This window comes from Anomaloglossus baeobatrachus, chromosome 5 (genome assembly GCF_048569485.1).
Source record: "Anomaloglossus baeobatrachus isolate aAnoBae1 chromosome 5, aAnoBae1.hap1, whole genome shotgun sequence".
NCBI lineage: Eukaryota > Metazoa > Chordata > Amphibia > Anura > Aromobatidae > Anomaloglossus > Anomaloglossus baeobatrachus.
This window is the reverse complement of record NC_134357.1, coordinates 271,650,666-271,665,211: the sequence shown is the minus strand read 5'-3', so window position 1 is coordinate 271,665,211 and position 14,546 is coordinate 271,650,666. Positions and strand designations below refer to the sequence as shown.

Genomic DNA, 14,546 nt, shown 5'->3' with positions numbered 1-14,546 from the left:
AGTGTTTGGCTGCGCAAACTGCTCCCTGACATTCTATCTATTATTTTTGCTTCTTTTTCATCCCTCTCCCTTTAGGACCCTGCGGAGTTCCTGAGTCAGTCAGCTGCTTTTCATCAGTATGTTCCTTGTGTCTTTATATTGTCGTGGAAACCTTGCTATACAAAAAAAGCTATAGGAGAAAGACAAATGGTCTCACACGTTTGCCAGTGTTAACTAAATCAAGTTGGTCGATCGATCGGAGAACAAGGACACACACACAGCCAATTGTGTCAGTGTGCTAGGCTTGTCTGACCCTCAGATGCCCAAGACACTAGTTTTATTACTATCACAAAGAAAGGGGCATGCCTTAATAGATTACCTTAAATGGGTATATAGGTTGAAAATAACAAAATCGTAAATTATGGATCCTGCTGCATTCCTAAAAATCTAGTTCTGTCCAGTTTTCTGGACCTTCATTAACAAAGACATTTGAGACAAAAGCATCTTTATAACAAAGAGTACACCCTGTGTTATTGCTTTTATGAATAACACTTATGAAGCTAATATAAAAGTACAAAATTATCAAAGATATATAGATATATAAATTGCTTAAATGATAATCAAACTTAATATAAAATATTAACCATAACAATTCCTCCCTTTTTATTATTTACAGACAATTTATCCACCAGCTATATCCCCATGCTGTGACAGCATGGAGGGGCCAACCCCGTTCACCGATAGATATCTTGTTTGTAAACTTCATCATATATGTTTACCAAGGGAGCACTTTGATGTTTTGCAGATGTGTTAACTGACAGCCTGTGATGTTTGATCTTACGAGTCTCTTTACATAATGTTGTCACAACAAATATACCAATTCTTGCAGCTACATACACTAGTAGTATCGACATTCCCATCTGTAGGATGCCTTGCAGAATGCCCATCAGCCACCCACCTATACCCTTAAACCAATTAGCGGGATTAAGAAATGAAAAAGTATTGTTCCACCAAGAGTCCTTGTTTTCATGGTGTTCCTGTAACCATTTGTCCCTCATTTCTTTAATTATTTCCATCTTGGCCTTTACTTGAAAATTTCCTTTGGGATCTATGTAGTGGCAACAAGAAGGGCCTATTATCTGACACATCCCACCCTCCTTAGCAGTCAAGTAGTCCAATACTATTGTATGCTGATTAACCACCGTAATAATCTGAGCCTGTACTGCATTGGTCTGGTTTACTATCCCCAGTACTTCCCATATCTGGTCATCTAGATAGTCAGTCGATTCCACTAATTTATTCCACATTTGTATTATAAAAGGATAAATGAACATACTACTAAATAATCTATTTGCTACCCCCATTTCCACTATATGAGGTCTACCATTTGGTCTAGGTTCATCGTCTGCAGCTCGCCTATATAATGAATGTTTGGGGACAGCATTTATATCTAGGTCACCATGAGGTAGTATGAAAGTAGCAGGCGTAAGGCGTGCTAAGGTGCAGGTTCCCTCTGCACCGGGAGGAAGCCATTTATAAGCCTGATGGCCACAGACTAGATATAAATCCTTAGGCAGTATACAGGGTATGATGTCGGTGGGTCTCCCAAGACAACGTATATAAGTCAAAAATCCTTGCATCGAAGGTTTGGCACACCAAGTTCGATTGTTTTGGAAACCGACCTCATTCCCTCGGCATGTCTTAGACTCAAAGGGGTAATTAAATGGGTCAAGTCGTTCACAAGTCTGTGCCGCATCTATAAACCACAGTTCACTATTATTCAAAAGTCCATGATTACGTTTCTGGAAACAACGATCATCACGAATAATAGAAGTGCTCTCACACCTTTCCCAGTCCTTGGAGTGTGGGCATCGCAGGCTTAACTTAAGTCCTTTTACTGGAATTTCACCTACTGGAAATTTCTTAGTCCTATGTGTTATGAATTTACCTTCCACAAGGTCTAGCTCATACCAACATTTTAAACTTCCTGTAAGCTTTATCTGTAACCATGGGCTCTCCACCCACCCCGCAATTTGGATCGGAACCACATGGCTGCTGGTGAGGTTTCCTCCATTATAGTGGACAGAATCAAAAGTCTCTTCGTGGAAACAGCTATAGTTGAAAACCTCATATGGAGTCAGAGGCACAGCGAGATATGGCATAGAATTAGAGGCTATTGGGCTATGAGTGCATATCCAGCAGTTCTTAGGGCGGTCTCCAGAGTCCATGTCTCGGAGCAAGACTTGGTGATGCTTTATCAGTTTATTATCCCAGTCCTCTTTTAGCTCCTCATTGAGAGACCAGGCAAGGGACACAATTGACATCAGCATGGTCCAGAGGGGCAGGGTCATCATTTCTGCTTTTACCAGGGTTCAGGATCTTTTTGCAGTGGCTCGCATGGATCCAAGTGTCTTTGCCTTCGAGCTTGACAGAAGTGGCAGTGGTCAGTATCACTTGAAATGGCTCACTGTATCTAGGTTCCAGTGGTCTCCTTATGTGTCTCTTGACCACAACCCAGTCTCCTGGTGCCAGTGTGTGTGTGCCACGTATACAGTTGGGGTCTGGAATGGAGGAGAGAACACGTTTATGAGTGACATTCAAATGTTTATGCAACTCAAGGACATACTCAGTGAGAGTACCATATGAAGCCTGCAATTGCTGTGGAAAATACAATCCTGTCTTAGGAACACCACCAAACAGTATTTCATATGGGGACAGCTTCTCTATACCCCTTGGGGCAGTTCGCACTGAAAACAATGCGATGGGCAAACAATCTACCCAGGACAAGTGTGTTTCCTCCATGCACTTCTGGATTTTTAATTTAAGGGTACCGTTAAGGCGTTCCACCTTCCCACTACTTTGTGGGTGATAGGGAACATGGAAAGCCTGTTCTATCTCCAAAGTAGCCATGATCTGTTTCATTAATTCCCCAGTGAAGTGAGTACCCCTGTCACTTTCTATGGTTTCGGGAACCCCATATCTGCAAACCACCTCACTTATCAACTTCTTGGCAGTAGTTTTTGTATTTGCTTTGGATACTGCCCAAGCTTCCGGCCACCCAGAGAAAAGATCAATGCATACCAGGGCGTATTCATAAGTACCCACCTTAGGTAGCTGTATGTAGTCCACCTGCAGTCTCTGAAACGGGTAATCTGGTTTTGGTGTGCATTTCTGTGGGACTCGAATAGGCCTACCGGGGTTATGTTTTGCACAAACAAGACATCCCTGAACATACTTTGCAGCCGCATTCGGGAACCCTGGGGCACACCAGTTTTGTAACACTACTGCACACATCACACCCTTTGAATTATGCACCGGGGAATGTGCAAGGGCAGCCATCATGGGGAACAGGCAGTGTGGGAGGCAAATCCGGGTGTTTACCTGCCATACCCCTGACTCTGACCGTACAGCGCCCACTTTGACCCACGCATTCTGTTCGTTTGAGGGGGCCTGGGTCTGGAAGACCTGCAACAGTTCACGATCAACGGCCACTGGGGCTGGTACGGTGCCAGCCTCCTTTGCTGTAAGGGGGCACCCCGCACTCTCGGTCACTAAGCTCCCTGAGAGGGCTATGTCTGTTATGGCCAGTATGTCTGTCAGAGGTAGTCTTGCTGCTTCTTTAGCCGCCTTGTCGGCCAGTGCATTCCCTACTGCAAGGGGAGTTTGTTCCCGTGTGTGTGCCGATACTTTGACTATGGCTGCCCTTCGGGGAAGGGTGAGTGCTGTCAGTAGCTGCTCTACCGCCTGCGCATTCTTTATGGGTTTGCCAGCAGAGGTCAGGAAATTACGGCTTCGCCAAATGGCGCCAAAGTCGTGTGCTACCCCAAAAGCATATTGTGAGTCAGAAAATACATTAATCTCCTTACCTCTTCCCAGATTGCACGCTGCAGAGAGTGCTTTCAGCTCAGCCTCTTGCGCAGAACTGCTGGAGGGGAGTGGTTCTTTTATTACTGCCTTACCATCGTGGACTACTGCATACCCGGTGATGAACCGTCCTTGATCATTGTCCCAAGCTTTGGAACCATCTACAAAATACTCAGCTGAGGGGTTAGTGAGTGGTACATCAGTGATATTTGCCAAGCCCTTTGTTTCTGCTTCCATCAATGCCTGACAGTTATGTTCATGTGTCATGTCTACCTTAGCTTCCACATCTACTAATTTGCAAAATAGAGGCATGTCTTGGCTCACAGTCTCTCCCTCTTCCCCATCCTGAACTTTTCCTCCCTTTTCTAAATCCACTGGTAATAGTGTGGCTGGATTTAGAACATTACAACGTTTGATAACAATATGAGGGGGTGTGAGAAGGGATACTTCATATTTTGTCAGTCTGGATGCTGACAGATGGCGGGTCTGAGCCTGTTGGAGTATTTCAGATACAGCATGAGGAACCTGAATTGTGAGAGTGTTGCCTAACACTATGTCCTCTGTCTTTTTAACGAGTTCTGAAGCAGCCGCCACAGCTCGTACACATGAAGGGGAACCCATAATGACTGAATCTAGAGTTACAGAGTAATATCCTACAGGGCGTTGTCGCCCACCATGTTCTTGAGTGAGGACGCCAGATGCATGGCCTGCCTGTTCGTGACAGTAAAGAGTAAAAGATTTGTCATAGTTTGGGATACCAAGAGCTGGTGAGGCAGAGAGGGTGGACCTGAGGGTGTGGAATGCATCAACTGCTTCAGGGCCAATAGTAAAAGGTTCAGTTTTAAGGCATTGGAACAATGGGGCCATGACACTAGAGGCATTTGGAATCCAAAGCCGACAATACTGGACTAGGCCCAAGAATGCTCGTAGGGACTTAGTAGATCTGGTGAGAGGTACTTTTAGTATTGCCTCAATCCTCCCTGGGCTGAGATGCTTGATTCCTGGAGACAGGCAATGCCCCAGAAAGATAACTGTGGACTCACACAATTGGAGTTTGTCTTTTGAAGCTTTGCACCCATTTTCTGCTAGAAATATCAACAGAGATTGGGATTCAGTTTGACATAACTGATCTGTGGTACAACAAAGGAGGAGGTCATCCACGTATTGTAACAGAACAGTAGAAGAATCAAGGGGGCACCAGTTATCTAAGACTGTCTTTAAGGATGTGGAGAACAAAGAGGGCGAGTTAGCTGCTCCCTGAGGAAGAACTGCCCAGGCGTACTGGGTACCTCTATGTGTGAAAGCAAAATACGAGGTACATTCAGTGGACAGACAAACAGAGAAAAAAGCATTGGCCAGATCAATTACTGTAAAACAAGTAGCTGTACTGGGGACCTGATTCAGGAGAGTATGTGGGTTAGGCACAAGGGGAGTATCCACTATGGTTACTGCATTGACCGCTCGGAGATCATGAACCATACGATAAGCGACTGGCTGCCCAGGTGGGGTTTTCTTTTTGACTGGGTACAGTGGGGTGTTAAATGGGGAGGTTATAGGGACAATAAGACCTTTGGTCAGGAGCTCTTGGACATTTTCATGTATTGCTGCATCCTGGGCAGCACTTAACGGGTACTGCTTTATACAAGGGGGCTGGGCACCTGGTTTAAGTTTTACAGTCACTGGGGGAACAGTTAGTTTTCCCACATCAAGTTTGCTATTTGCCCACAGTTTGTTGGGTACATTTTCAAGCCAAGTTGGCAGGGACTGGGGTTTAGAGTGGTCAGTGTCCAGGGTAGTGGGAATAGTCAGAGACAGGAGACTACATAGAGTGCCTTCATCAAAGGGGGTGGTCATCTTGGGGCCATTTGGAGTGAATTCTATGCAGGCTCCAATCTTCTGTAACACATCTGTCCCTAACAAATTGAAAGGTACATCAGGGGAGACTAAAACCTGGGTCACAATTGAAAGTGAGTCATGCAAATTCAGTCGGAGAGGCTGAGTCATTTGTAATTTAGTAGGTCGTCCCTCTACCCCTTCGCAAGTCACAAATTCAGGCGACAATATGTCCTCAGGAACATGTTCTTGCATTAATACTGTACGGGCTGCTCCAGTGTCTACCATAAATGTAACAGTTTGTCCCTCCCCCAGAGAAATAGGAACAGTAAGTGTAGGTCCCTGTGGGGTGACAACGGGGCAAAGGGAGACATCTGGATTGCCAGTTTCCTATGGAGGGGTCAGAGTAGTAGCTGTTGACTTCGTGGGACATTTGGCAGAAAAATGCCCTTTTTGCCCACAAGACCAACATTCTACATTGCTGTAGTCTCTATCCCCTGATTGTCGACAGTTTCCCCCTCTCCCCCTCCCCCTTCCTCTTCTGGGCTGCATAGGGGCCAAATGAACCCTTTTTTTTGACATGGCTTCTAGTTCAGCACCCCTGGCTATTTCTTTCAAATCAACCCATTGCATATTGCGCCATTCTGGGCGACTAGTACGCACAGCAGTCTGTACTGTAGGTCTAAGGCCATTCATGAAACACTGCAACAATAATCGGCGATCTTTATCATCATTATGCTCATACCCAAAATCTAACCATGTTTGTTCTAACACAGAGGCATATTCTGAGACTGACTGCGTTTTGTCCTGCACTACAGTCTGCAACAGATCTTGTTTCTTATCCTGTTCTGCACGAGCCCAGTGCAGCAACCTCTGTACAAATTCTCATCCTGAATCTGTTGTGTTCTTAATAGCAGGTTCCTGCCCTGGCATCATTTGAGTAATTTCCATGAGTAAGGGGTCGCTCCCTTTCTGTAAAATGACTGAAACAAGATCATCCCACGTGGCCCGATATGCCTCTTGGACACCCTGAAGGCGCGTTCTAAATGTAAGGGCGGTTTTTCGGGGATCGGGGAGTTGAGTAGCAAGGGCAATAAGCTCACTGGGGGACCAGGGCCGATATGTTTCTATTGGCCATACCTGAGGGTGATGGTGTACTGGTTGTGTAATACTTATTCTATATTCTGAGGATTTCGATAGCGTAGGGCAATGACAATCAGAGACGAGTTCCGGGTACAAGATGTTTTATAGTATGTCACCACGGTAGAAACAGAAACAACACAACAATACAATAACACATACAATACTTTCCGGAATAGACGCGCAGGGGATTCCCGGGACCACGCACCGGACTCCCCCAGGGAGACCACCGGAGCGAACCCCTATACAGGGACTGTCCGGCAATCTACCCCGGAAGGCCTAAATGCGCAGCGGCCGGGATAAGGAGCAAGCGGTAAAGTCAATGAGTGTCCGTACGGAAATGTTTATCCAGGATGGTTACGAACCAAAAGAGAACCAGGCGGAGTGCTGACTGAAGATGGTAAACGGAATCCGGGCACAGCCTTAAGAGCCGGGTACAGTCCTGAGACAATCGGTAGGTAGTCCTTTAGGGGAATGCCGAGGCAATCCGGAATAAGCAGCAAACACAGCAGGAGCACACAGCAGGCAGTATACTCAGGCACTGGACTGGGCTGGGAGGCGGCCTTTTAAGCTGCTGGACAGGAAGTAGGGCAACAGAACGGTAACCTCCATGTTAACCGAGGGCAAGGGCAGTCAAAAGAGAACTGGAAAACCTGGAAACCTGACAGGTTGGTTATTCCCATCCACTCCCGGGGGTGTAAACTGTACATGACTTGTGGTCCTCATTGGGAACAGAGGCACCTTGTGCATTATTTCTGGGTGTGGGGACCCACAAGACAAACAATAGTTAGCCCCAGGGGAGTTCTGTTGACCACAAGACCTGCATGCCCATCCCTTTGATCCTGTATAAGGTGGGGGTGCCGAAGGGGTTGTAGGTTTTACATTCAGTATAGGGACTTCAAGAGTTTCAGGGTTTTTAATACTATCATAGATTTGATAGACAGTACCATGCTTGGTTTCTTCTGATTTATGCTCACTCATAGAGAGACGCTTGGCTACATCTAACCACATCCTAGCCTGTTCAAACTTGTTCTTATCTTTCAGCCATCCTTCCCAGTTGCAAATACACGTCTCCCATTCCCCCTCTTCTAGATTACCCCACTTGCCCATACCAAATTTCTTCAGTATAACTTCACATCCATCTACTGCTTCCTTTCCTTTCAGCCTCTCCACTATCTCACATGCTGGAACTGGGACAATAGCCTTTGAGTTAGTGAATTCCTTACTGTTGCCAGTCCCCATGACTGCAACACCTGTGCCTGTGCTGAGTTAACCGTAGAACTCCTTTTAGCACAGCTTGAGTCTCTCAGACTCTCAATTTAATCCTGTCCCAGTCTCCTTCAGGACTCGCAAGACGGATTCTAAGGAAGCACTAACACCGGTTGTCCAGCCCTGTGAGCTAGAGAGATTCTGACACACAACCAAATGAACAGCAATACAAACCCTACCACACCAAAAACAATTGTAACAGTCTCTATGGGTTCATATAACATTTCCTGAGGTAATCTGTAATTATTCAATAGCCGCCTCTGCAGCTTCTCAGTCAACTGAATCAATTCCTGGACAAAAGAAGGATGTCACCCAGGTGGGGGCGTAGTGATGTGTATTTACTACCCAGTTCAAAAGCTTTCCTTCAACTCCCTGTAATGGCACTGCATGACAATTATAATCTACAGTAAGTTTTACTTCTTATACTGTATATTTCCTGGTCTGGGTAAATAGGCTGAGCAAAAACTTCAACTACTATGATTTTTCCTCTCTTGAGTTCACACAAAACAGAACACAGACACTGAGGACAACGATTCTGATTCATCAACACAACTTTACAATACGTCAGTTACACAGTCCACACTTCCACAGTCGCTGGTATTAATACTCCTGCTCTATTCAGGTCAAAGCTGCATTCAGCACCTCTTTCAAGAGAGTACCCTTATCAATTTACAGGAGAGATTCAATACCCTCAGAGTACTACCTTACCATGAAGGATTCCTCTGTTATGGACAATTATACTTCCCTGATCCTGATAAGGACCGATTTTTCTCTTCACCACATGTAAAGGAACACCCCTAACGGGATCCCTTATCAATCAGAGACCGTAGTCCCTTATTAGTCACTCAAAGATCAATCAGTCGCACATTCAAGGATCCTCATAGTTTACAACCGCATCAGTCCAGACATAACAATCACATAGACAATGGAGACAACATATAACAATCCTCCGACTCCTGAAATATACAGGTAGAACTGCGGAGGTTCCTGTCCAGAATCGTTGGGCAAGGTTGGTTACTTGTCACTTCATTCAATTTTCATTCATCCATCATTCAATTCAATTATACATCTAAAGACACATTGATACATAGAACAGAGAAAAAAATAATTCAAACACTGGCAAAGGTTCAACAGAAATTGTCTTGTTAGGACCACCAATTACCCGTCCCAGAGCCCTCTAGGTAACACTGAATTATTTGTAACACAATGGGTTACTCACCGCGGTTTTATTCAGTGGTCCCCAGAGAGAACCTTGTAGTCGGGTCCAAAGAAGGTCCAGTTTGACAATTCCCAGGTTTCAGGCACCATGTAATGTCGTGGAAACCTTGCTATACAAAAAAAGCTATAGGAGAAAGACAAATGGTCTCACACGTTTGCCAGTGTTAACAAAATCAAGTTAGTTGGTCGATCGATCGGAGAACAAGGACACACACACAGCCAATTGTGTCAGTGTGCTAGGCTTGTCTGACCCTCAGATGCCCAAGACACTAGTTTTATTACTATCACAAAGAAAGGGGCATGACTTAATAGATTACCTTAAATGGGTATATAGGTTGAAAATAACAAAATCGTAAATTATGGATCCTGCTGCATTCCTAAAAATCTAGTTCTGTCCAGTTTTCTGGACCTTCATTAACAAAGACATTTGAGACAAAAGCATCTTTATAACAAAGAGTACACCCTGTGTTATTGCTTTTATGAATAACACTTATGAAGCTAATATAAAAGTACAAAATTATCAAAGATATATAGATATATAAATTGCTTAAATGATAATCAAACTTAATATAAAATATTAACCATAACAATATACAGTGGGTACGGAAAGTATTCAGACCCGTTTAAATTTTTCCCTCTTCGTTTCATTGCAGCCATTTAGTAAATTCAAAAAGTTCATTTTCTTTTCTCATTAATGTACACTCTGCACCCCATCTTGACAGAAAAAAACAAATGTAGAAATTTTGGTAAATGTATTAAACAAGAAAAACTTAAATATCACATGGTCATAAGTATTCAGAACCTTTGCTCAGTATTGAGTAGAAGCACCCTCCTTTTGAGCTAGTACAGCCATGAGTTTTCTTGGGAATGATGCAACAAGATTTTCACACCTGGATTTGGGGATCCTCTGCCATTCTTTCTTGCAGATCCTCTCCAGTTCCGAAAGGTTTAGTTGGTGAATGTTGGTGGACAGCCATTTTCAAGTCTCTCCAGAGATGCTCAATTGGGTTTAGGTCATGGCTCTGGCTGGGCCAGTCAAGAATGGTCACAGAGTTGTTCTAAAGCCACTCCTTTGTTATTTTAGCAGTGTGCTTAGCGTCATAGGGTTAGAAGGTGAACCTTCAGCCAAGTCAGAGGTCCTGAGCACTCTGCAAGAGGTTTTCTTCCAGGATATCTCTGTACTTGGCTGCATTCATTTTCCTTCAATTGCAACCAGTCATCCTGTCCCTGCAGCTGAAAAAGACCCCCATAGCATGATGCTGCCACCACCATGTTTCACTGTTGGGATTGTATTGGGCAGGTGATGAGCAGTGCCTGGTTTTCTCCACACATACCACTTAGAATTATCCCCAAAATGTTCTATCTTCGTCTCATGAGACCAGAGAATCTGATTTCTCATAGTCTGGGAGTCCTTCGTGTTTTTTCTTGCAAACTCTCTGCGGGCTTTCATATGTCTTGCACTGAGGAGAGGCTTCTGTCGGACCACTCTGCCATAAAGGCCCGACTGGTGGAGGGCTGCAGGGATAGTTGACTTTGTGGAAATTTCTCCCATCTCCCTACTGCATCTCTGGAGCTCAGCCACAGTGATCTTGGGGTTCTTCTTTACCTCTCTCACTATTGCTCAGTTTGGCTGGCCGGCCAGGTCTAGGAAGAGCTCTGGTGGCCCCAAATTTCTTTCATTTAAGGATTATGGAGGCCACTGTGCTCTTAGGAACTTTGAGTACTGCAGAAACTCTTTTGTAACCCTGGCCAGATCTGTGCCTTACCACAATTCTGTCTCTGAGCTCTTTGGGCAGTTCCTTTGACTTCATGATTCTTATGTGGTCTGACATGCGCTGTGAGCTGTGAGGTCTTATATGGACAGGTGTGTGCTTTTCTAAATCAAGTCCTATCAGTTTAATTAAACACAGCTGGACTCCAATGAAGGAGTAGAACCATCTGAAGGAGGATCACAAGGAAATGGACAGCATGTGACTTAACCCCTTCAGCCCCCGAGCATTTTGTGTTTTTCTGGGGGGGTTCCCTCTCTTTCTTTTGAGAACCGTAACTTTTTTATTTTTCTGTCAATCTTGCCATATAAGTGCTTGTTTTTTGCGGGATGAGTTGTAGTTGTAAATCAAACTATACGTTTTATCATATAGTGTACTGGAAAACGGCAAAAAAATTCCAAGTGCGGAAAAATTGCAAAAAAAGTGTGATCGCACAATAGTTTTTGGGATATTTTATTCACCGTGTTCACTATATGGTAAAACAGATGTGTCGTTGTGATGCCTGAGGTCGGTGCGAGTTTGTAGACACCAAACATGAATAGGTGTACTTGTATCTAAGGGGTTAAAAAAAAAATCACAAGCTTGTCCAAAAAAAGTGGTGCACGTTTTGCGCTATTTTCCAAAACCCGTATCGTTCTCAATTTTCTTGATCTATGGCTCAGTGACTGCTTATTTTTTGCATCTCGAGATGCCATTTTTTAACGGTACCATTTTTGCGCAGATGCTACGTTTTGATCGCCTATTATTGCATTTTGCGCAAAATTTGCGATGACCAAAAAACGTAATTTTGGCGGTTGGATTTTTTTGCTGCTACGAAATTTACCAATTTTCTTGCCACTATGCCGTTTACTGATTAGATTAATTGATTTTATATTTTGATAGATCGGGCATTTCTGAACACGGCGATACCAAATATGTGTATATTTTTTATTTTTTTAACCCTTTAATTTTCAATGTGGGGTGGAAGGGGGGTGATTTGAAATTTTAGGTTTTTTTATTTTTTTTTAATTATTTTTAAAACTTTTTTTACTTTTTTTTATGTTACTAGTCCCTCTAGGGGGCTATAGCGATCAGCAATCTGATCGCTCTGCCATATCTCCAGATCATAGCAACAGAGCTAAGGTCTGCATATACGCTGCTTTACTTTCAATGCCGGCTGTATTCTGGCATTGAGAGGAAATGACTCATGTTAGCTACAGGCTTCATCACATGAACCTGTGCTACCATGGCAACCACCGGAAGTCACGTGATCATGTCATGTGACTTACAATGGGGGTGGGGTAAGTTGGCATAATGGCGGCACGCATATACATCTCGCTGCCAGATTTTGGCAGTGAGATGTATGGGGTTAAGAGATTCCACCCGCGACTAGCAGGCACACATGTCAGCTGTTGAAAACAGCTAATATGTGCGCGGATCGCCGCAGCCTGCCCACAGCAGGGGGTGAGGATTAACCGCACACGATCCATGACGTACCCAGTTCGTCATGGGTCGTTAAGGGGTTAAATATGAGTGTCTGAGCAAAGGGTCTGAAAGAATACTTATGACCATGTGATATTTAAATTTTTCTTGCTTAATAAATTTGCAAACATTTCTACATTTCTGTTTTTTTTCTGTCACGATGGGGTGAAGTGTACATTAATGAGAAAAAAATTATCTTTTTTTAATTTACCCAGTGGCTGCAATGAAACAAAGAGTGAAAACATTTAAAGGGGTCTGAATACTTTCCGTACCCACTGTACCTTTATTTCCTATTACTCAGTGCTGGTGATAGTTCTTTTACCTTTTAGGGTAAGTTCACACAGTGCGTTTTTCGCAGCGTTTTTGCGCGTTTTTCAGGTGCGTTTTTGGCCTCAAAACTGCATGACTTTGCTTCCCCAGCAAAGTCTATGAGTTTTCATTTTTGCTGTCCGCACACAACTTTTTTTTTAAGCTGCGTTTTTGAGCTTAAAAAAAAAATGGACATGTCAATTCTTTCGTGCGTTTTTCTGCGTTTTCCGCCCATGCAATGCATTGGAAAAATGCAGAAAAACGCAGAGATCAAAAACGCAGCAAAACGCAGCCAAAAACGCACCAAATCGCGGTAAAAACGCATGCGTTTTTGCCGCATTTTTTTGCCGCAGGTGCGTTTTTGTGCGTTTTTAGCGGCCAAAAACGCACAAAAACACAGCGTCAAAAAAACGCAGCGTGAGCACATAGCCTTACAAGTCTTCTGTGGAAGCAGTCAGCTTGCATTCAGCATTCATCTGGAGAATCTTGATGTTTGTTGCAGTTCATCTACCTGGTTCAAATGGAGATAACTTGTTTTCCTTTGTTTGTTATCCTGTGTGTCCTTTAACAACTAGTTGGGTTGATGAAGAACTCAACCGATCCACTACCTACCTAGGGCCCAGATCTGGGTCAGCCTAAGGCCACGTATGCAGCTCGGTGGGGAACCTATCTAGGGTGGTTAGGGAACCCAGTGACCAGCATTAGGTTTGGTCAGGGTCACCATCTCCACCTTCCCTAGACACAGGGTTTCCCATCCCTTTTGCTTGGTACTTTCCCATACCTAGCGTGACATGTTTAGGCAGTTTAATAGCCGTTTTAGGGGTGACAAACTCCTTTTAACCCCTTCATCCCGAGTCTGTTTTTACCTTCCTGACCAGGCCAATTTTTTTGAATTCTAACCAATGTCACTTTACATGGTAATAGCTTTGGAAGCTTCAGTATATTACAGTGATTTTGAGAATGCTGTTCCCATAACATATTCTACTTCAAGTTAGTAGTATGATTTGTGTTTACTTGTGAAAATACTGAAAGTTTTACAAAAAAAAATAAAAAATGAAAATTTTACAATTTTCAAACTTTTAATTTTTATGCCCTGAAACAAGAGTTATATCACACAAAACAGTTAAAGGGTGAAACACCGCCCACAGCTCAGTGAGTCAGGAAGACTGCAGCCGGCCGCAGGGATGTAACGTGTGCGGCACTTGACGTGACGTCACCAGATCGGGGAACAGCGGTCTGCAATAGAGCCTCTCACAGACACTACTGCCAACAGAAGGTATTTGTGAGAAACATTGTTTGTCAATATAATATCGAACTAGACAATAAAAAATATGGGTGAACCACCCTTTTAATGAATAACATTTTCAACATGTCTACTTTACATCAGATCAGGAACAAAGTAGAAGTGGAACTGTTATTGCGCTGCTGAAGATATGACTTATATCCACGAAAACTGAATGAGGGTGGTGGTGTCAAAGTGCGCCTGTGCTATTATAAAGGGCTACACCAGCCCACTTTTGGAGCTACACATACATCTAGCCTGGTCTAGCCTTATGATACCACGCTAGATGTAGGTGTAGCTCCACAAATGGGCTGGTGTAGCCCCTTTAAAATAGGAAAGGCGCACTATACTCCCCTGATGAGACAGAAGTCGAAACGCATTGGAGCCCATATAGGGACAGTCTCCAGGAATATTTTCATATG

The 14,546-nt window shown here is 43.8% G+C and overlaps 1 protein-coding gene across 2 annotated transcripts in view; it reads right to left on the bottom strand.

Annotated features, from left to right (window-relative positions):
• Positions 1-349: 349 nt before the first annotated feature.
• The window catches only part of LOC142311255 (uncharacterized), a 27,944-nt gene continuing 13,747 nt past the window's right edge, over positions 350-14,546 (bottom strand). For both annotated transcript variants that reach the window (XM_075349493.1, XM_075349494.1), the window contains exon 4: positions 350-2,540. In XM_075349493.1, the coding sequence (XP_075205608.1) occupies positions 714-2,333 (1,620 nt within the window). In that variant the 5' untranslated portion in view covers positions 2,334-2,540 and the 3' untranslated portion in view covers positions 350-713. The remainder of the gene's footprint in view (positions 2,541-14,546) is intronic.